The sequence below is a fragment of the Oncorhynchus tshawytscha genome, linkage group LG27 (genome assembly GCF_018296145.1).
Source record: "Oncorhynchus tshawytscha isolate Ot180627B linkage group LG27, Otsh_v2.0, whole genome shotgun sequence".
NCBI classification, from domain to species: Eukaryota; Metazoa; Chordata; class Actinopteri; order Salmoniformes; family Salmonidae; genus Oncorhynchus; species Oncorhynchus tshawytscha.
In genome coordinates this window covers 2,392,758-2,414,315 of record NC_056455.1, presented here as the reverse complement: position 1 = coordinate 2,414,315, position 21,558 = coordinate 2,392,758, and the positions used below count along the sequence as shown (strand labels likewise).

Genomic DNA, 21,558 nt, shown 5'->3' with positions numbered 1-21,558 from the left:
ACTGGTGATGAACCATTAATGTTTAATTTGCAGTTTCAATAAGTGTTCTCTTTCATGTTTAGTTAGCATTTCATTAAGTGTTCTCTTTAATGGTTAATAACTTTTTATGGCTAGGGGTTCCGCTAGCGGCACCCCTCGACAACATTCCGATGAAAAGGCAGCGCGCAAAATTCAAAAATATTTGTGGGAAATATGTAACTTTCACACATTTACAAGTGCAATACACCAAAGGAAAAACGTATTGTTAATCTACCCATCATGTCCAATTTCAAAAAGGCTTTACAGCGAAAGCACAACATATGATTATGTTATGTCAGAGCCAAGTCACAAAAACACACACAGCCATTTTTCCAGCCAAAGAGAGGAGTCACAAAAAGCAAAAATATAGATAAAATTAATCACTAACCTTTTATCTTCATCAGATGACACTCATAGGACATTATGTTACACAATACATGTATGTTTTGTTCGATAAAGTGCATATTTATATCTGAAAATCTCGATTTACATTGGCGCATTCACATGATTCACATGAATTTACAGAAATACTCATAATAAACATTGATAAAAGATACAAGTGTTATTCACAGAATTAAAAAGAGACTTCTACTTAACCACTGTGTCAGATTTCAAAAAAACTTTACGGAAAAAGCAAACCATGCAATAATCTGAGTATGGCGCTCAGAGACCAAACCAGCCAAAGAAATATCTGTCATGTTTTGGAGACAACAGAAGTCAGAAATAGCATTATAAATATTCACTTACCTTTGATGATCTTCATCAGAATGCACTCCCAGGAATCTACTGACTCAAAGAGCCCTTATGAGCCCCTCCTTTACGGTAGAAGCCTCAAACAAGTTTCTAAAGACTGTTGACATCGAGTGGAAGCCTTAGGAAATGCAATTTGACCCTATAGACACTGTGTTTTCGATAGGTCAAGTTTTGGAAAACTACAAACCTCAGATTTACCCATTCCTGGTTGGATTTTTCTCAGGTTTTCACCCGCCATATGAGTTCTGTTATACTCACAGACATCATTCAAACAGTTTTAGAAACTTCAGAGTGTTTTCTAACCAAATCTAATAATATGTATATACAGTGCTGGGCAACACGGACTTTCAACTCCCTCCAAAGATTGTCTATGAGGTTGAGCTTTGGAGACTGGCTAGGCCACTCCAGGACCTTGAAATGCTTCTTACGAAGCCACTCCTTCGTTGCCTGGGCGGTGTGTTTGGTTTTGGTATTTGGTATTTTACATTGCACACAGAGGATATTTTTGAAGAAATCCGCATGCAGTCTCAATTTGGTGTTTGTCCCATTTTCTGTATTCTTTATATGTGAGCAGACTCCAGACGTCACAACCATGAAGAGTAATGGGTTCTATAACTGATTCAAATATTTCTTGGCAGATCCTAATTGTTATGATAATTTTATGATCTTTTGATGGCATAGAAGGCCTTTTTTGCCTTGTCTCTCAGATTGTTCACAGCTTTGTGGAAGTTACCTGTGGCGCTGATGTTTAGGCCGAGGTATGAATAGTTTTTTGTGTTCTCTAGGGCAATCATGTCTTGGACACCTACTCAATCAAGGGTTTTCTTTATTTTTACAATTTTTGTTTTACTAAAATTGTAGAATAATAGTGAAGACATCAAAACTATGAAATAACACATATGGAATCATGTAGAAACCAGAAAAAGTGTTAAACAAATCAAAATATATTTTATATTTGAGACTCAGAAACCCTAGACCCACTCCAATAGACCCACATACCGCCCAACAGATCCAAAGATGATGTAATCTCTATTGCACTCCACACTGCCCTTTCACAGCTGGACAAAAGGAACACCTATGTGAGAATGCTATTCATTGACTACAGCTCAGCGTTCGACACCATAGTGCCCTCAGAGTTCATCATTAAGCTACAGATCCTGGGACTAAACACCTCCCTCTGTAACTGGATCCTGGACTTCCTGATGGGTCACCCCCAAGTGGTGAGGGTAGGTAGCTCAGGGGTGTGTGCTCAGTCCCCTCCTGTACACCCTGTTCACCAGTGACCACATGACCAGGCATGACTCCAACACCATCATTACGTTTGCAGACGACACAATAGTGGTAAGCCTGATCACCGACAACGACGAGAAAGCCTATAAGGAGGAGGTCAGAGACCAGACCGGGGGGTGCCAGAATAACAACCTCCCGCCTCAACGTAATCAAGACAAAGGAGATGATAGTGGACTACAAGAAAAGATGGACCGAGCACGCCCCCATTCTCATCTACGGGACTGTAGTGGAGAAGGTTGTGAGCTTCAAATTCCTTGGATCTACGTCACCAACAAACTAGAATGGTCCAAACACATCAAGACAGTTGTGAAGAGGGCACGCCAAAATCCATTCCCCCTCAGGAGACTGAAAAGATTTGGCATCCTCAAAAGGTTCACAGCTGCAACATCGAGAGCAACCTGACTGGTTGCATCACTGCCTGGTACAGCAACTGCTCGGCCTCTGACCACAAGGCACTACAGAGGGTAGTGTGAACGGCCCAGTACTGTACATCACCTGGGGCCAAGGTTCCTGCCATCCAGGATCTCTTCAGCAGGCGGTGTCAGAGGAAGGCATTAAAAATTGTCAAAGACCCCAGCCACCCCAGTACTAGACTGTTCTCTCTGCTACCGCATGGCAAGCAGTACCGGAGCACCAAGTCTCGGACCAAAAGGCTTCTTTACAGCTTTTACCCTCATCAAGGCATAAGACTAACAGGTACTTGCTACCTATGATGAAAATTACAGGCCTCTCTCGTCTTTTTAAGTGGGAGAACTTGCTCAATTGGTGGCTGACTAAATACTTTTTTGCACCACTGTATGTGTTAGTACACAGGGGGACAGAGGGTGTCAGGTTCTTGTCCAGTTCTGGCATTTAGGTCACCACAGTCTAGTACATGTCCCTGAACCTTGAAATTGTTGATCTCCCCCTCTAGTATGGATAAGCTGTCATCGTTAAAGTATGGGGATTCTATTGGGGGGATATAGATACAGTAGCACACGAGGACATTTTTCTCTGTTGAGATCATTTCCTTATTCATTTCTAGCCAGATGTAAAATGTTCATTTTTTAAACTAATTTAATCTAGTGGGTTAGGTCTGCTTTATACCAAATTAGCATAACACCTGAGTATCTTCCCTGTTTCAAACCTCTCTCTCTCGATTTCTCATTCTCTCTCTTCACTCTCATTCTCCATCTCTCTCGCCCACTCTCTGTTACTGTCTGTCTCAATCTCTCCCACTCTGTTACTGTCTCTCTCCATCTCTCTCTCCCTCCATTTCTCTCATTCCCCCTCTGTTCCTCCTTCCTCCGTTCCTCCTCTGTTCCTCCTCGTCACTCTGTGCCATTATTTGTAAGTGTTAAATATGTTGGGTTCATTGGAGACATCCACTCTTTCAGTGTTTACACACTTAAAGCCCAGAGAGACTGTTGACCTGGTGGTGAGGGCCCCACTGGCCCCTACCAAAGTGGTTCTAGTGGGCCTGGGTGCTTGGGGGTGTGGCCCCCAACACACACAAGCACCCATATTTCATTTCCAGTTTACTGTTGAGGTTCAAAGCCTAACTAACAGGCTGTGAAATTACATTTCCACTCTGCAGGAGAAGTTCATTTCCTACTCCGAGAGGAAGCCACACAAGTAGACAAATAGCGGTGTTAATTACCATGTACAGTATATTGGCTTCAACCTGCCTGTTTCTTTCTCTACTTTTATGTGACATCAGATTTCTGAGAATAGACCCCATTCCTAGAAAAGGGAACGGTGTATGCTAAAAGGGGATGCAATATAGGAACTATACATATCTTAAAGGGGGATTTCACACTGGAGAATCTGGGCTTGTTTTCATCATGTCTGTAGCATTTCTAGGACAGTGAGATGTGTTTCACACGTTATTGCCCAGGGGGACGGCAGGTCAGGCCATCGCATGCTGAATGATACACCCTATGACGGCTTCCAGTGGATTAATGGTTGGGAGGGGACCTAAACATTTATGTAGTCCTGCTTTGTAGAATTTTGCAAAGGCTCTATGTTATACTGATCGCTCTATGTTATACTGATCGAACTATACGTTTTTGTGGGTGTAGATATGGTTGTCCTTATTCGATAGCACCATTGGACGTCTATCAGCGATGTTCCTATCGGCGGATTCATTGCTTAATATATACAGTACCAGCAGACACATTTTTTCCAGTTTCTGATAGACTACAACTTGTGTTGGGCGGTGCTTTGTCCTCTGGCCCCAATCCCTCCCCCAAGGCGGGCAAAACTGAAAGAACTGTCCAGATGCAATTGCTTCAAGTGATTCCTCTCATCAACATGAATTAGACGATGGAGTATCTATTACCTACATGGTGACACTCAACCATAAATGTTTCAAATGGAATATAGCAAAGAAGATAAGAAAAAAAGAGTCGGATTTAGCTAACGTTAGAAGCTCAGCTACAGCCGATGCCAGAACCAAGAGGGCAGATGACAAGCTAAGCTAAGCTAAGAAAATAATTTTTCCTGTAAGCCACCTAGCTAACTAGCTTAACTTTATCTACTGAAACCCATGTTGTGTACTGCTGACTAACATACTACTGTGTTACAGTGGGGAGAAATGTAATTATTTTAATTTTTGCAAACTTAGCTAGCTAAACAACTACCAGTAGTCATGTCTATGACTAAAATTAGAAGAGGTTTTACAATTGGAGATCTTTTGTATCTTGATTGACAAACCTATTCTCTTTTTTGTCAAAGATTTGGCTAGCTACTACCCAGCAAACTACAACATTACAACTAGTCAGCTAAAGCTAGGTTAACCAGCAAACATTAGCACATGACTGGAGTTGGCTAGCTAGTTAGCCTGACGCCTGCTAACTTGTATGCTCCACACTCGCATTTGTAACTTGTTACCCCAAATCTATTTTGCATGAAGAAACAACCTGTCATTCATCACAAACTTTGTGAATATCTGGGTTTTACCTCTTCACAATGCAGAAAGACTGCATTTATCATTGGACACCACTCGCTTTCATTACAACACACCTGTCATAATTGTTTTCTTTACTTTAGTAGAGGTGTACTATTATTATTATTGCTAAAGGTACTGCATAGGTGTAAACAGTTTTTTGCGAGAGATAGCACTTGTATAGCCTAAGAAATTATCAGAAATGTGCAGAAAGTAGATATGAATGTATATTATTGAAGGGCACAATAACAGTCTTGAACTTCTTTGTCAACATTGTGATATATTCTTATATACTGTACAATGAGGAATTCAACTACAAAATACTGGTCTTCTCCCATTTTTTGAACGATTGCCTCCACCCACAAGATGTACAAACAACAACAATAAATAAGAATAAAATAAGATAATAGATACAAAACAAAAACGTGAAGAACATAAATCAATCAACTCAAATTAGCACATGTAGGACAGTATGCAAGTGTGTGTGCATGGACTGCATATGTATGTCTCACATGTGCAGCACATACTATTTTCTTTACAGTCGTTCTTTGGCGGGGCAGAATTGGCATCTCATCCTCTTGCCTGTCCCAGCTGCAGCCTCATGTTGATCAGGACAAGATTCAGCCCCCTGAACAGCTCTCACAAATGCTGCAGAGGCTGCTGTGCGGGGGAGACGCTCCCTTCTTTGAATGTGTGGGGTTACAAGTGCCTTTCCCAGCTGCTCCAGGAACACCCTCCTCTTGTTCCACTTATCAGGCATCCAGGTAGGGTTGATCTTGTTCCATATCACAAAGGAATTGTATGAGGACACATAATACAATCATACAATCATACATCATGGGGCGGCAGGGTAGCCTAGTGGTTAGAGCGTTGGACTAGTAACCGGAAGGTTGCAAGTTCAAACCCCCGAGCTGACAAGGTACAAATCTGTCGTTCTGCCCCTGAACAGGCAGTTAACCCACTGTTCCTAGGCCGTCATTGAAAATAAGAACCTGTTCTTAACTGACTTGCCTAGTTAAATAAAGGTCAAATTAAATTAAATCAAGTCATCCTCCGACAGCTGCATGTTCCAATCACCTTGTCCAGGTTGTTGGCTGAGTTCATAAGAGGTGAAGAAATTGTCACAGGTGACATTGTGCCCCCCCCCTCAGTCCATCTGTCACATCCCGCATCCCCTGGTTCTTCTCCCAACAGTCGGCTTCCCTGTGCAGACTTGCATCTTCCAAGCGTAGCTGGATTGTGTGTCTCAGGCCACCCATATCTTGATGCCATACTTTGCTGGCTTGCTGGGCATATACTCCCGGAAAGGACAGTGACCTTTTGACAAAAGAGATTTCTACTATCAGTAATTAGTATCAGTGCCACAGAAAACAATCACATAAATCAATGATATTACAGCAACGATATTACATTACATTTACAGACATGAAAATAAAAATGTAGCTCTGAACGGAACCAGTTGCTCATCCACTGTTACTTCAGGCCCAGGGTTGTAGAGGCATGGCAGACGCTCCACCCACTTCTCCCAGACCTCTCTTATGGCCGCCAGTTTGTCTCTCACACATTTTGCAGGTCTTGACTCCTGGTTACTCCTGGTTAAAATACTAAATTAATTTATTGTGATGGTGTAGGCTATATTACATGGATGTTTTAGACTTTAAAATGTAGCTGTTCCAAAGGTCGGCATCAGGGGCTTGTAGGTTATGTGTGGAAGCCCAGAGATGCTAAATGTGTTTATATTAATTAATGGTCAATGACTGTGAGACCGGTAGTTACAGTATTTGCTTGACAATCACCTGCTGACAAAATGTCATGACCACCACAACCCTAGTTGTGAAGGAAAAAATGTATGGTATTGAATCACTCAGCTTTCGTTAAAATTGACCATCTCAGGTGGACATCAACAGTATCAGTGACAATTGTCTTATCCTCACTCAGGGATAAACTACAGGATACCCTGCTGAAAAAAACAGCATATATCAGCATAGGCTGGTGACCAGCCTTCGTTGTGTTTTCGCTGGTGACCAGCTTTCATTGTGTTTTTGCTTGTCACTCACAAAACCAGCATCCATGCTGGCTTGCAAAGTGATTTCTAATTCTTATTAGAATCCAGTCTGAGTGGGGGATATGCAACAATTGGAACTTTTATTGACCTACAATTTGCAGAACCAGTTAGACCATGCTGGTCAGCCAGCAGAAACAGCTAGACCAGCATCTGACAGGTATACACCAGAATGGACCAGCTTGAAATGCATGCCGGTCTATGCTGTTTTTTTCAGCAGGGTATACAGTAGATAGCTCTCTCTACTTTGTGTGCTCTTTTGATCAGATGCTGAATGTCACGTTGTATAAATGATTGGAGACAGGCGCAGGAATTCATAATAGCGAGGTTTAATACTCCACCCAAAATATACAACATGCCATGAAAAGGCACAGGGACGATGCCCAAAACAAACACTTATACAAAAATACATGGATGAAACCCAGACAAAAGATCGAGGTAAAACAACTAATAAATACACGGGTCAAGACACGCAATATACTACACGGGACGAGACCCGTAATAACAAATGCACAACAATACACAGGACGAGACCTGTAACAACAAGTGCACAATACAAGCAGCAGGAAAGCCGAAACCACAAACCACAGGTACTCACAGACCAACAGACATGGGAACAATAACCGACAAGACAATGGTGAACAGAGGGCACATATATACAATTACTAAAGGGAAATTGGAATCAGGTGTGCGTCATGAGACAGTTCAGTGATGCCTAAAAGGCCGGTGACGTAGACCTCCGGAACTGGTACACGGAAAGAGCAGCAGTACCGGGGGAATCCGTGACACTGAATCTGCCAGAAGGTTTTTTTTTTTTTCAATTCCATTCACAGACAAGGTAAGGCTTTTACTATTCAGGATAACACTTAAAATAAAGACTTTTAAAAAATATATTTCAGGCCAAATTGTACACTCAGTCAGACTTCTACCCTCTAATCAAATGTACACACTATAATATTCAACACCTGTACTCCATACCTCCCTCTGTGCCTCTCTGTGTAATCTCTTTTCCGTATTCAGGTTTCAGGCGAATGACTGCGTTCACCTCTGCAAGATTATCAGAGGTCGCTCAAAATCTGAGGCTAAGGAATAAAATGTAATAGAAATAAGGAGAGGGGCCCTCTTAAAAATGCATACAGTGATTTTCCCCTTTCCTCTCATAATAGAAAACAAGACAATGCATAGCAAGTAAGATTTATTGGATTTATTTTCATTGTTCCCGAGTTTGTTTCCTCTGCCGAGGTACCCCTCCACCCTCTGGTTTTGACCTTCTGCTCACTTCCAGTCATTGTCAATACTCCTGGTATGCAAGCTTCTTTACAATGCTACAGGTGTGTGTGGTGAGAGGAAAAGTTCTCATTTGGCAGCGCATGTCTCTTGAGAGGGGATGGAGGCAAACCAGGCCAATGGCAGCACCAGAAATGTTTCACTGGGGTAGCTTTTAGGAGCTTGCTATCTACACTACATGGACAAAAGTATGTGAACTCCTGCTCATTGAACATCTCATTACAAAATCATGGGCATCAATATGGATTTGGTCCCCAATTTGCTGCTATAACAGCCTCCACTCTTCTGAGAAAGGCTTTCCACTAGATGTTGGAACATTGCGATGGGGACTTGCTTCCATTCAGCGACAAGATTATTAGTGAGGTTGGGCACTGAGGTTAGCGATTAGGCCTCGCTCGCAGTTGGCGTTCCAATTCATCCCAATGGTGTTCAATGGAGTTGATGTCAGGGTCTATGCAGGCCAGTCAAGTTCTTCCACACCGATCTTGACAAACCATTTCTATATGGACCTCACTTTGTGCACGGGGGCATTGTCATGCTGAAAGAGGAAAGGGCCTTCCCCAAACTGTTACCACAAAGTTTGAAGCACAAAATCGTCTGAAATGTCATTTTATGCTGTAGCATTTAGATTTCTCTTCACTGGAACTAAGTGGCCTAGTCCGAACCATGAAAAACAGCCCCAGGCCATTATTCCTCCTCCTCCGAACTTTACAGTTGGCACTATGATTCAGGCAGGTAGCGTTCTCCTGGGATCTGCCAAACACAGATTCGTCCGTGGGACTGCCAGATGGAGAAGAGTGATTCATCACTCCAGAGAGCGTGTTTCCACTGCTCCTCACGCTACGCACTTCAGCACCCGCCGGTCCCGTTCTGTGAGCTTGTGTGGCCTACCACTTCGCAGATGAGCTGTTGTTGCTCCTAGACATTTCCACTTCACAATAACAGCACTTACAATTGACCGGGGCAGCTCTAGCAGGGCAAAAATAATACAAACTGACTTGTTGGAAAGGTGGCATTCTACGACGGTACCATGTTGAAAGTCACTGAGCTCATCAGTACAGGCCATTCTACTGCCAATGTTTGTTGGAGATTGCATGGCTGTGTGCCTGGCTGTGGCCGAAATAGCCAAATTCACTAATACCTTTGGCCATGTAGTGTATGGCGTACATGCTAATACATTTGTTTTGGGGATGCTAATGGGAGTGCTAGGCCTATGCTTGAGGGGTTTCAGCACAGCCCCTCCCTGGAGCCACCCATGGAGGAAGGGTGGATGGGGAGAAATTAGGAAATGCACACTATTCAAGTGGTTCAGGGTATAAGCTGTCTTATAACACCGTCTTATGGGTTATCCCACCTGATGGACAGCATTATGGATGTATAACAAACGGTCAGACTGATCAGTCACTCTCCTGTGAATAGGGACAGAGAAGACAATGTGTACTGTAAAATGGTGTGTGGCCTGCTTTTAAGCTATAATACAGGTATTTACTGTATGACAGAAAGTAAACACGTGAGATAACAAAATAATGTAATGTGTTGTATTGTAAAAGCAGATCAGTGCTGCAGTGTAAGCTGCTGTGGGGTTTCTGTTTCCTACAGCATACCTGTCACGCGGGACTAGGTGGGTGAGGAAGGAATCAGGCGCAGAGAGTTCCACTTGGAAAAAGTGCTCTTTTAATATGGCACAAACAATGACAAGCCCAACAACACAGGGCGCGGACAGTAAATGTGACTACCCAAAACACAGGGTGCCAAGCCCAGAAAATATTATACACATACTACAAAACGCACTGAAACGTAACACAAAGACAAACCAAACACAAAACAGGGAGGGCGGGTACACGACCGCTGAGCTTTAAATAAGGAAGCTCATTAAGCACATACAACAAAACACAGGTGAAACTAATAAGACAAAACAAACAGACAAACAAAAAAGGGATCGGAGACGGGCTAAGTAGGCCTAGGAGCAGTGACGGGAGGACCCTAGCCCTGGGAGCACCTAACCCCAGAACAGGCAGCCCTAGGAGCAGAGGGAGACCATGGCTAGCCCTGGGAGCAGAGGCGGCCCTAAAGACCATGGCTAGCCCTGACAATACCCTTTTAAAGACCATGGCTAGCTGATATATTCATGCTCACATTGTGACACACAATACTAAGCCCAGACCATGGCTAGCCCTAGGAGCAGAGACGGGCCCTAACCCCAGACCATGGCTAGCCCTAGGAGCATCGAGGCAGGCCTTAACCCCAGACCATGGCTAGCCCTAGGAGCAGAGACGGGCCCTAACCCCAGACCATGGCTAGCCCTAGGAGCATCGAGGCAGGCCTTAACCCCAGACCATGGCTAGCCCTAGGAGCAGAGATGGGCTCTATGGGCAGGCCACATACTGTAAGCTACTGAACGTCTTGCATTCTCAACATTGTTTTGAGAGAAGAGTCTGACTGTAGTTGGTCAAACAGGTTTTGCAGGCCTTGTTTATACTCCTGAGGACTGTTGTACGATTTCATGTTGTGAAACTCTGCATGCGCTTTGAAATGTAGGATACATACATTGCATAGCGTGAATCTTTTCTGGAGAATTTTAAACCATTCCGTCATTAACTTTGGGCATTAAGTTCTACCATTACCTAAAAGGCATTCATTCTCTCAAAACCAAGAAGCATTCTGTGATAATTACACTGAACTCTACACAGCAAATTAAATTAACACACCGCTAACCAAGAAGCATTCTGTGATAATTACACTGAACTCTACACAGCAAATTAAATTAACACACCGCTAAGTGTAATGCTTTATTTGCATATTTCCCAGAGTGCCTTGACTTTCAAGTGAATTGTGGAGTTACCCATGACTGAATTTGTTCGTGACAGAGAAGGTTTTTGAGTTCAGCCATTTTAGGTCCTATGGAATTCACCAAGTAAGATCCCAAATGAATGTTTCCATTAAAATGTTATGATTTAACATAAAACAGTGACTATTTCATAAGGCCTTATAATAAATATTCCAATGTGATGTCCACAATGGGGTACTAACCACTTTACTACCAAATATAATGTTAATGTGTAACGTGCAATAATATTCAAGGAAAATTGAACATTGCAGTTGAACAAACCTATCATGATCAAATCTAACATTATTTGCCACATCCGCCGAATACAACAAGTGTAGACTTTACCGTGAAATGCTTACTTACAAGCCCTTAACCAACAGTGCAGTTGAAGAAGAAGAAAATATTTACCAAGTAGGCTAAAATAAAAGCAATAATAAAAAGTAACACAATTGTTAAGGTTTTCTACAAAAAAAAACAGACACAACACACCACATAAATACCCATGTCACACTCTGGCCTGACCAAGATAATAAAGAAAACACAAAATACTAAGGCCAGGGCGTGACAGTACCCCCCCCCCTCCAAGTTGCGGACTCCCGGCCGCACACCTAAACCCATAGGGGGGGGTCCGGGTGGGCGTCTGTCCATGGTGGCGGCTCTGGCGCGGGACGTGGACCCACTCCAACACAGTCTTAGTCCGCCTACTCCGCGTCCTTAGATTGGCGACCCTCTCCGCCGACCTTGGCCTAGTAACCCTCACAAAGGGCCCCACTGGACCGAGGGGCAGCTCCGGACTGAGGGACAGCTCGGGACTGAGGTAGCTCGGGACTGAGGGGAAGCTTGGGACTGAGGGGAAGCTCGGGACTGAGGGGAAGCTCAGGCAGGTTGATGGCTCTGGCAGATCCTGGTTGACTGGTGGTTCTGGCAGATCCTGGCTGACTGGCGGCTCTGGCGGATCCTGGATGAATGGCGGATCCTGGCTGAATGGCGTATCCTGGCAGACTGGCGGATCCTGGCAGACTGGCGGATCCTGGCGGCTCTGGCTGCTCCATGCTGACTGGCGGCTCTGGCTGCTCCATGCTGACTGGCTGCTCTGGCTGCTCCATGCTGACTGGCGGCTCTGGCTGCTCCATGCTGACTGGCAGCTCTGGCTGCTCCATGCTGACTGGCGGCTCCATGCACACTGGTGGCTCTGGCGGCTCCATGCACACTGGCGGCTCTGGCGCTCCATGCACACTGGCGGCTCTGGCGGCTCCATGCACACTGGCGGCTCTGGTGGCTCCATGCACACTGGCGGCTCTGGCGGCTCCATGCACACTGGCGGCTCTGGCGGCTCCATGCAGACTGGCGGCTCTGGCGGCTCCATGCAGACTGGCGGCTCTGGCGTCTCCATGCAGACTGGCAGCTCTGGCGTCTCCATGCAGACTGGCTGCTCTGGAGTCTCCATGCAGACTGGCAGTCTCCATGCAGACTGGCAGCTCTGGCGGCTCCTTGCAGACTGGCAGCTCCTTGCAGACTGGCAGCTCTGGCAGCTCCTTGCTGACTGGCAGCTCTGGCAGCACTGAACAGGCGGGAGATTCCGGCAGCACTGGAGAGGAGGAAGGCTCTGGCAGCGCTGGACAGGCGGGAGACTCCGGCAGCGCTGGAGAGGAGGAAGGCTCTGGCAGCGCTGGACAGGCGAGGCGCACTGTAGGCCTGATGCGTGGTGCTGGCACTGGTGGTACTGGGCCGAGGACACGCACAGGAAGCCTGGTGCGGGGAGCTGCCACCGGAGGGCTGGTGTGTGGAGGTGGCACTGGATGGACCGGACCGTGAAGGCGTACTGGAGATCTTGAGAGCAGGGCTGGCACCAACCGCCCTGGCTGGATCTTCACCCTAGCCCGGCAGATGTGAGGAGCTGAGATGTAGCATACCGGGCTAAGCAAGCGTACTGGGGACACCGTGCGTTCCACCGCATAACACGGTGCCTGACCAGTACCACGCCTGCCACTGTTAGCACTGCTAGGCGCACTGTAGCGCTGAGCTGGCACAGGACATGCAAGGTTAGGGAGGTGCACAGGAGGCCTGGTGCGTGAGGCTGGCACAATCTTCACCAGCCGACTAGCACGCACCTCAGGACGAGTATGGAGAGCTGACGCAGGTGCCATCAAATCCCCGACACGCTCCGTCGGGCGAATTCCGTGCCTCATGCACCAACACAGCAACTCCCTCATAACTCTCTCCTCCAATTTCCCCATTAACTCCTTCACAGTCTCTGCTTCGCTCACCTCCAACACCGGCTCTGGTTCTGGTTTCCTCGTTGGCACCTTACGATAAACAGGGGGAGTTGGCTCAAGTCTGACTCCTGACTCTGCCACACTCTCCTTGAGTGGGGTACTGTCACGCCCTGGCCTTAGTATTTTGTGTTTTCTTTATTATCTTGGTCAGGCCAGAGTGTGACATGGGTATTTATGTGGTGTGTTGTGTCTGTTTTTTTTTGTAGAAAACCTTAACAATTGTGTTACTTTTTATTATTGCTTTTATTTTAGCCTACTTGGTAAATATTTTCTTCTTCTTCAACTGCACTGTTGGTTAAGGGCTTGTAAGTAAGCATTTCACGGTAAACTCTCTGGCTTCCATCCGCACCGCCGTGCTTTCTCCTCATACCAGTGCCTCTTCGCTTTCGCTGCCTCCAGCTCTTCTTTGGGGCGGTGATATTCTCCTGGCTGAGCCCAGGGTCCTTTACCGTCCAATTTGTCCTCCCATCTCCATTCCTCTTTGCACAGCTCCTGCTGTCGCTGCCTGTCACCACGCCGCTTGGTCCTGTTGTGGTGGGTGATTCTGTTAAGGTTTTCTTCTGTCGAAGGAGAGGAGGACCAAAACGCAGCGTGGTTATCTCGATACATCTTTAATAAAGATAATAACGAACAATACAAAACACTAAACGTACAGTGAAAAACCAAACCAGCCCTATCTGGTGCAAACAAACACAGAGACAGGAACAATCACCCATGAAACACTCAAAGAATATGGCTGCCTAAATATGGTTCCCAATCAGAGACAACGATAAACACCTGCCTCTGATTGAGAACCACTCCAGGCAACGATAGACTACTATACTAAACAACAATCCCATAACCCATAATCCCAAAACAAAAACACTCAGACACAACACACCACATAAATACCCATGTCACACCCTGGCCTGACCAAGATAATAAAGAAAGCACAAAATACTAAGGCCAGGGCGTGACATCAATAAGAATAACAATAACGACGCTATATACAGGGGGCACCGGTACCGAGTCAGTGTGCAGGGGTACAGGCTAGTTGAGGTAATCTGTACATGTAGGTGGGGGCGAAGTGACTATGCATAGGTAACAAACAAACAGCTAGTAGTAGCAGTGTACAAGGAGGATGTCAACGTAAATTGTCCTGTGGAAATTTTTATGAATTGTTCAGCAGTCTAATGGCTTGGGGGTAGAAGCTGTTGAGGAGCCTTTTGGTCCTAGACATGGCGCTCCGGTACCGCTTGCTGTGCGGTAGCAGAGAAAACAGTCTATAACGTGTGTGACTGGAGTCTCTGACAATGTTATGGGCTTTCCACTGACATCGCCTATTATAGAGATCCTGAATTGCAGGAAGCTTGGCCCCAGTGATTCACTGGGCCGTTCGCACTACCCTCTGTAGCACCTTAAATCAAGTCAAAATAAATCAAATTGTATTTGTCACATACACATGGTTAGCAGATGTTAATGCGAGTGTAGCGAAATGCTTGTGCTTCTAGTTCCGACAATGCAGTAATAACCAACAAGTAATCTAACTAACAATTCCAAAACTACTGTCTTATACACAGTGTAAGGGGATAAAGAATATGTACATAAGGATATATGAATGAGTGATGGTACAGAGCAGCATAGGCAAGATACAGTAGCTGATATCGAGTACAGTATATACATATGAGATGAGTATGTAAACAAAGTGGCATAGTTAAAGTGGCTAGTGATACATGTATTACATAAGGATGCAGTCGATGATATAGAGTACAGTATATACGTATGCATATGAGATGAATAATGTAGGGTAAGTAACATTATATAAGGTAGCATTGTTTAAAGTCGCTAGTGATATATTTACATCATTTCCCATAAATTCCCATTATTAAAGTGGCTGGAGTTGAGTCAGTGTCAGTGTCAGTGTGTTGGCAGCAGCCACTCAATGTTAGTGGTGGCTGTTTAACAGTCTGATGGCCTTGAGATAGAAGCTGTTTTTCAGTCTCTCGGTCCCAGCTTTGATGCACCTGTACTGACCTCGCCTTCTGGATGATAGCGGGGTGAACAGGCAGTGGCTCGGGTGGTTGATGTCCTTGATGATCTTTATGGCCTTCCTGTAACATCGGGTGGTGTAGGTGTCCTGGAGGGCAGGTAGTTTGCCCCCGGTGATGCGTTGTGCAGACCCCACTACCCTCTGGAGAGCCTTACGGTTGTGCGCGGAGCAGTTGCCGTACCAGGCGGTGATACAGCCCGCCAGGATGCTCTTGATTGTGCATCTGTAGAAGTTTGTGAGTGCTTTTGGTGACAAGCCAAATTTCTTCAGCCTCCTGAAGTTGAAGAGGCGCTGCTGCGCCTTCTTCACGATGCTGTCTTTGTGAGTGGACCAATTCAGTTTGTCTGTGATGTGTATGCCGAGGAACTTAAAACTTGCTACCCTCTCCACTACTGTTCCATCGATGTGGATAGGGGGGTGTTCCCTCTGCTGTTTCCTGAAGTCCACAATCATCTCCTTAGTTTTGTTGACGTTGAGTGTGAGGTTATTTTCCTGACACCACACTCCGAGGGCCCTCACCTCCTCCCTGTAGGCCGTCTCGTCGTTGTTGGTAATCAAGCCTACCACTGTTGTGTCGTCCGCAAACTTGATGATTGAGTTGGAGGCGTGGGTGGCCACGCGGTCGTGGGTGAACAGGGAGTACAGGAGAGGGCTCAGAACGCACCCTTGTGGGGCCCCAGTGTTGAGGATCAGCGGGGTGGAGATGTTGTTGCCTACCCTCACCACCTGGGGGGCGGCTCGTCAGGAAGTCCAGTACCCAGTTGCACAGGGCGGGGTCGAGACCCAGGGTCTCAAGCTTGATGACGAGCTTGGAGGGTACTATGGTGTTGAATGCCGAGCTGTAGTCGATGAACAGCATTCTCACATAGGTATTCCTCTTGTCCAGATGGGTTAGGGCAGTGTGGTTGAGATTGCATCGTCTGTGGACCTATTTGGGCGGTAAGCAAATTGGAGTGGGTCTAGGGTGTCAGGTAGGGTGGAGGTGATATGGTCCTTGACTAGTCTCTCAAAGCACTTCATGATGACGGAAGTGAGTGCTACGGGCGGTAGTCGTTTAGCTCAGTTACCTTAGCTTTCTTGGGAACAGGAACAATGGTGGCCCTCTTGAAGCATGTGGGAACAGCAGACTGGTATAGGGATTGATTGAATATGTCCGTAAACACACCGGCCAGCTGGTCTGCGTATGCTCTGAGGGCGCGGCTGGGGATGCCGGCCTGCAGCCTTGCGAGGGTTAACACGTTTAAATGTCTTACTCACCTCGGCTGCAGTGAAGGAGAGTCTGCATGTTTTCGTTGCAGGCCGTGTCAGTGGCACTGTATTGTCCTCAAAGCGGGCAAAAAAGTTATTTAGTCTGCCTGGGAGCAAGACATCCTGGTCCGTGACTGGGCTGGATTTCTTCTTGTAGTCCGTGATTGACTGTAGACCCTGCCACATGCCTCTTGTGTCTGAGCCGTTGAATTGAGATTCTACTTTGTCTCTGTACTGACGCTTAGCTTGTTTGATAGCCTTGCGGAGGGAATAGCTGCACTGTTTGTGTTCGGTCATGTTACCAGTCACCTTGCCCTGATTAAAAGCAGTGGTTCAGTTTCACGCGAATGCTGCCATCAATCCACGGTTTCTGGTTAGGGAATGTTTTAATCGTTGCTATGGGAACGACATCTTCAACGCACGTTCTAATGAACTCGCACACCGAATCAGCGTATTCGTCAATATTGTTATCTGACGCAATACGAAACATATCCCAGTCCACGTGATGGAAGCAGTCTTGGAGTGTGGAGTCAGCTTGGTCGGACCAGCGTTGGACAGACCTCAGCGTGGGAGCCTCTTGTTTTAGTTTCTGTCTGTTGGCAGGGATCAACAAAATGGAGTCGTGGTCAGCTTTTCCGAAAGGAGGGCGGGGCAGGGCCTTATATGCGTCGCGGAAGTTAGAGTAACAATGATCCAAGGTTTTTCCACCCCTGGTTGCGCAATCGATATGCTGATAAAATTTAGGGAGTCTTGTTTTCAGATTAGCCTTGTTAAAATCACCAGCTACAATGAATGCAGCCTCCGGATAAATGGATTCCAGTTTGCAAAGAGTCAAATAAATTCGTTCAGAGCCATCGATGTGTCTGCTTGGGGGGGGGGATATATATGGCTGTGATTATAATCGAAGAGAATTCTCTTGGTAGATAATGCGGTCTACATTTGATTGTGAGGAATTCTAAATCAGGTGAACAGAAGGATTTGAGTTCCTGTATGTTTCTTTCATCACACCATGTCTCGTTAGCCATAAGGCATACGCCCTCGCCCCACTTCTTACCAGAAAGATGTTTGTTTCTGTCGGCGCGATGCGTGGAGAAACCCGCTGGCTGCACCGCCTCGGATAGCGTCTCTCCATTGAGCCATGTTTCCCTGAAGCAAAGAACGTTACAGTCTCTGATGTTCCTCTGGAATGCTACCCTTGCTCGGATTTCATCAACCTTGTTGTCAAGAGACTGGACATTGGCGAGAAGAATGCTAGGGAGTGGTGCACGATGTGCCCCTCTCCGGAGTCTGACCAGAAGACCGCCTCGTTTCCCTCTTTTTCGGAGTCGTTTTTTTGGGTCGCCGCATAGGATCCATTCCGTTGTCCCGGTTGAAAGGCAGAACACAGGATCCGCGTCGCGAAAAACATATTCTTGGTCGTACTGATGGTGAGTTGACGCTGATCTTATATTCAGTAGTTCTTCTCGACCTGGGGTACTAATGTAAGAAATAACACGTAAAAAAACAAAACACTGCATAGTTTCCTAGGAACGCGAAGCGAGGCGGCCATCTCTGTCGGCGCCGGAAGTGAATGGATTCCAGTTGGTCAGATGCCGAGCAGTTGCCAAACCAGGCAGTGATGCAAACGGTCAGGATGCTCTCGATGGTGCAGCTTTAGAACCTTTTGAGGATCTGGGGGCCCATGCCAAATCTTTTCAGTCGAGAGGGAGGTGTTTAGTCCCAGAGTCCTTAGCTTAATGATGAGCTTCGTGGACACTAAGGGTGTTGAACCCTGGGCTGTAGTTGATGAACAGCATTCTCACATAGGTGTTCCTTCTGTCCAGGTGAGAAGGGCTGTGTGGAGTGTGATTAAGATTGTGTCATCTATGGATCTGTTGGGGCGGTATGCAAATTAGAGTGGATCTAGGGTGTCCACAAGGATGCTGTTGATGTGAGCCATGACCAGCCTTTCAAAGCACTTCATGGCTACTGACGTGAGTGCCACGGGGCGGTAATCATTTAGGCAGGTTACCTTCGCTTCCTTGGGCACAGGGACTATGGTGGTCTGCTTGAAACATGTAGGGATTACAGACTAGGTCAGGGAGATTGACAATCTCTGTGAAGACACTTGACAGTTGGTCCACGCACGCTTTGAGTACATGTCCTGGAAATCCGTCTGTCCCAGCGGCTTTGTGAATGTTAACCTGTTTAAAGGTCTTGCTCACATTGGCTACCGAGAGTGTTATCTCACAGTCATCCAGGACAGCTGGTGCTCTTGTGCATGCTTCATGTTACTTGCCTCGAAGCGAGCATAAAAGTCATTTAGCTCATCTGGTAGGCTCGCGTCACTGGGCAGCTCGCGTCTGGGTTTCCCTTTGTAGTCCATAATAGTTTTCAATCCCTGCCACATCTGATCTGCGTCAGATCTGGTGTAGTAGGATTCAATCTTAATCCTGTATTGACGCTTTGCTTGTTTGATGGTTCATCTGAGGGCATAGCGGGATTTCTTATAAGCATCCAGATTAGTCTCCCACTCCTTGAAAGCGGCAGCTCTAGCCTTTAGCTCGATGCGGATGTTGCCTGTAATCCATGGCTTCTGGTTGGGATATGTATGTACAGCCACTGTGGGGACAATGTCATCGATGCACTTATGGATGAAGCTGACTGAGGACAAACAGCATTGTTATTTACTTTCACAGGTGGCCAAATATAACTATATAAAAGCCACGCCTCCTGAAAATAATGTATTAAAAAAGCCCCACCTGCTTGGTCAACCCAGCATGAAAGTGAATAAAAAACAATTGATGGTTAACTTAACTCATGTTTGGTTAACTTAACTCATGTTTGGTTAATCCGAACAACCCAACATGTTGGATTATTCACACAACCTGTCACATTATGCTGATTTGCAAAGGGATTTATAATTCCTATTGAAATTCAGCCACGGTGGGGATATCCAAACTTCAGAATTTTTTGATCGCCCGCAACCTGCCTTCAAAATGCCAGGGTTGAGAAGACTGAAATTGTTCTTCTTCTGTGGGTTTTATGGCGGACTACAACCCAAAAAGGTGTATTGCCGCCACCAACTGGACGGGCTCAAACCAAAAAAGAATTCTAAAATAAAACATAAATCCGGACATAATAGTGAAACTAACTTAATCCACCCCAATAAAAATAGTACATTGCCAAAACAAACAAAACTCCCACTTCTTCCTCCTTATAATTCTCCATATCTCCCTTCTCAGGCTCTAGGACTTGAGAGGGCGGGACTTCTTGTGCCAATATTCCATGTAACTCCTTTGCTGAGAAATCTCTTAACCCCAGGAACCGCTTTGCCGCGTCCACTAAGATTTCTATCTTTCTGGACCTTCTCTCTACCTTGGCAGTGCCATTAATTACCATAGCTATAAAGGCCACAAAGTCCACCTTCTTAACCTTTAAAATATCAGGATCCTGCTGGTGAACAGCAACCCCTGCAGCCTGCAGTGTAGGCCTATCTACCACAATGGACTCTTCAGATGCACCATTCAAACCCTCAACCCTTTTCACAGCTGCTGCATATGATATGCTCTTTACTACCCTGACTTTGGCCAACTCATCCTCTTTCACCCCTGTGAGGCGTGGCTTCATGATTCCCACCATACTTGCAACATGTCACATATTCATCACCTTTATTGCACATAATATGGAACTCTGCTCAGCTGCTCCTCATTTAAAAAACCTACCCCTGCTAGATATGAAGGATCATACTCATCACTGTACAGTCGTGGACAAAAGTTGACACAAATATTCATTTCCACAAAGTTTGCTGCTTCAGTGTCTTTAGATATGTTTTGTCAGATGTTACTATGGAATACTGAAGTATAATTACAAGCATTTCATAAGTGCCAAAGGCTTTTATTGACAATTATATGAAGTTGATGCAAAGAGTCCATATTTGCAGTGTTGACCCTTCTTTTTCAAGACCTCTGCAAGCCGCCCTGGCATGCTGTCAATTAACTTCTGGGCCACATCCTGACTGATGGCAGCCCATTCTTGCATAATCAATGCTTGGAGTTTGTCAGAATTTGTGGGGTTTTGTTTGTCGTCCCACCTCTTGAGGATTGACCACAAGTTCTCAATTGGGATTAAGATCTGGGGAGTTTCCTGGCCATGGACCCAAAATATTGATGTTTTGTTCCCCGAGCTACTTAGTTATCACTTTTGCCTTATGGCAAGGTGCTCCATCATGCTGGAAAAGGCATTGTTCGTCACCAAACTGTTCCTGGATGGTTGGGAGAAGTTGCTCTCGGAGGATGTGTTGGTACCATTCTTTATTCATGGCTGTGTTCTTAGGCAGAATTGTGAGTGAGCCCACTCCCTTGGCTGAGAAGCAACCCCACACATGAATGGTCTCAGGATGCTTTACTGTTGGCATGACACAGGACTGATGGTAGCGCTCACCTTGTCTTCTCCGGACAAGCTTTTTTCTAAATGCCCCAAACAATCGGAAAGGGGATTCATCAGAGAAAATGACATTACCCCAGTCCTCAGCAGTCCAATCCCTGTACCTTTTGCAGAATATCAGTCGGTCAATGATGTTTTTCCTGGAGAGAAGTGGCGTCTTTGCTGCCCTTCTTGACACCAGGCCATCCTCCAAAAGTGTTTGCCTCACTGTACGTGCAGATGCACTCACACCTGCCTGCTGTCAACACTCACACCTGTGTTATCGAAAGAATCACTGACATGATGTTAGCTGGTCCTTTTGTGGCAGGGCTGAAATGCAGTGGAAATGTTTTGGGGGGGATTCAGTTCATTTGCATGGCAAAGAGGGACTTTGCAATTAATTGCAATTCATCTGATCACTCTTCATAACATTCTGGA

General features: G+C 45.8%; 1 protein-coding gene across 1 annotated transcript in view; it reads left to right on the top strand.

The window, feature by feature from the left end:
- Window positions 1–19,954, top strand: part of LOC112225807 (pre-B-cell leukemia transcription factor 1) — a 100,454-nt gene extending 80,500 nt beyond the window's left edge. The window contains exon 4 of the mRNA XM_042307092.1: window positions 19,941–19,954. Within this exon, the coding sequence (XP_042163026.1) occupies window positions 19,941–19,954 (14 nt within the window). The remainder of the gene's footprint in view (window positions 1–19,940) is intronic.
- Window positions 19,955–21,558: the final 1,604 nt, after the last annotated feature.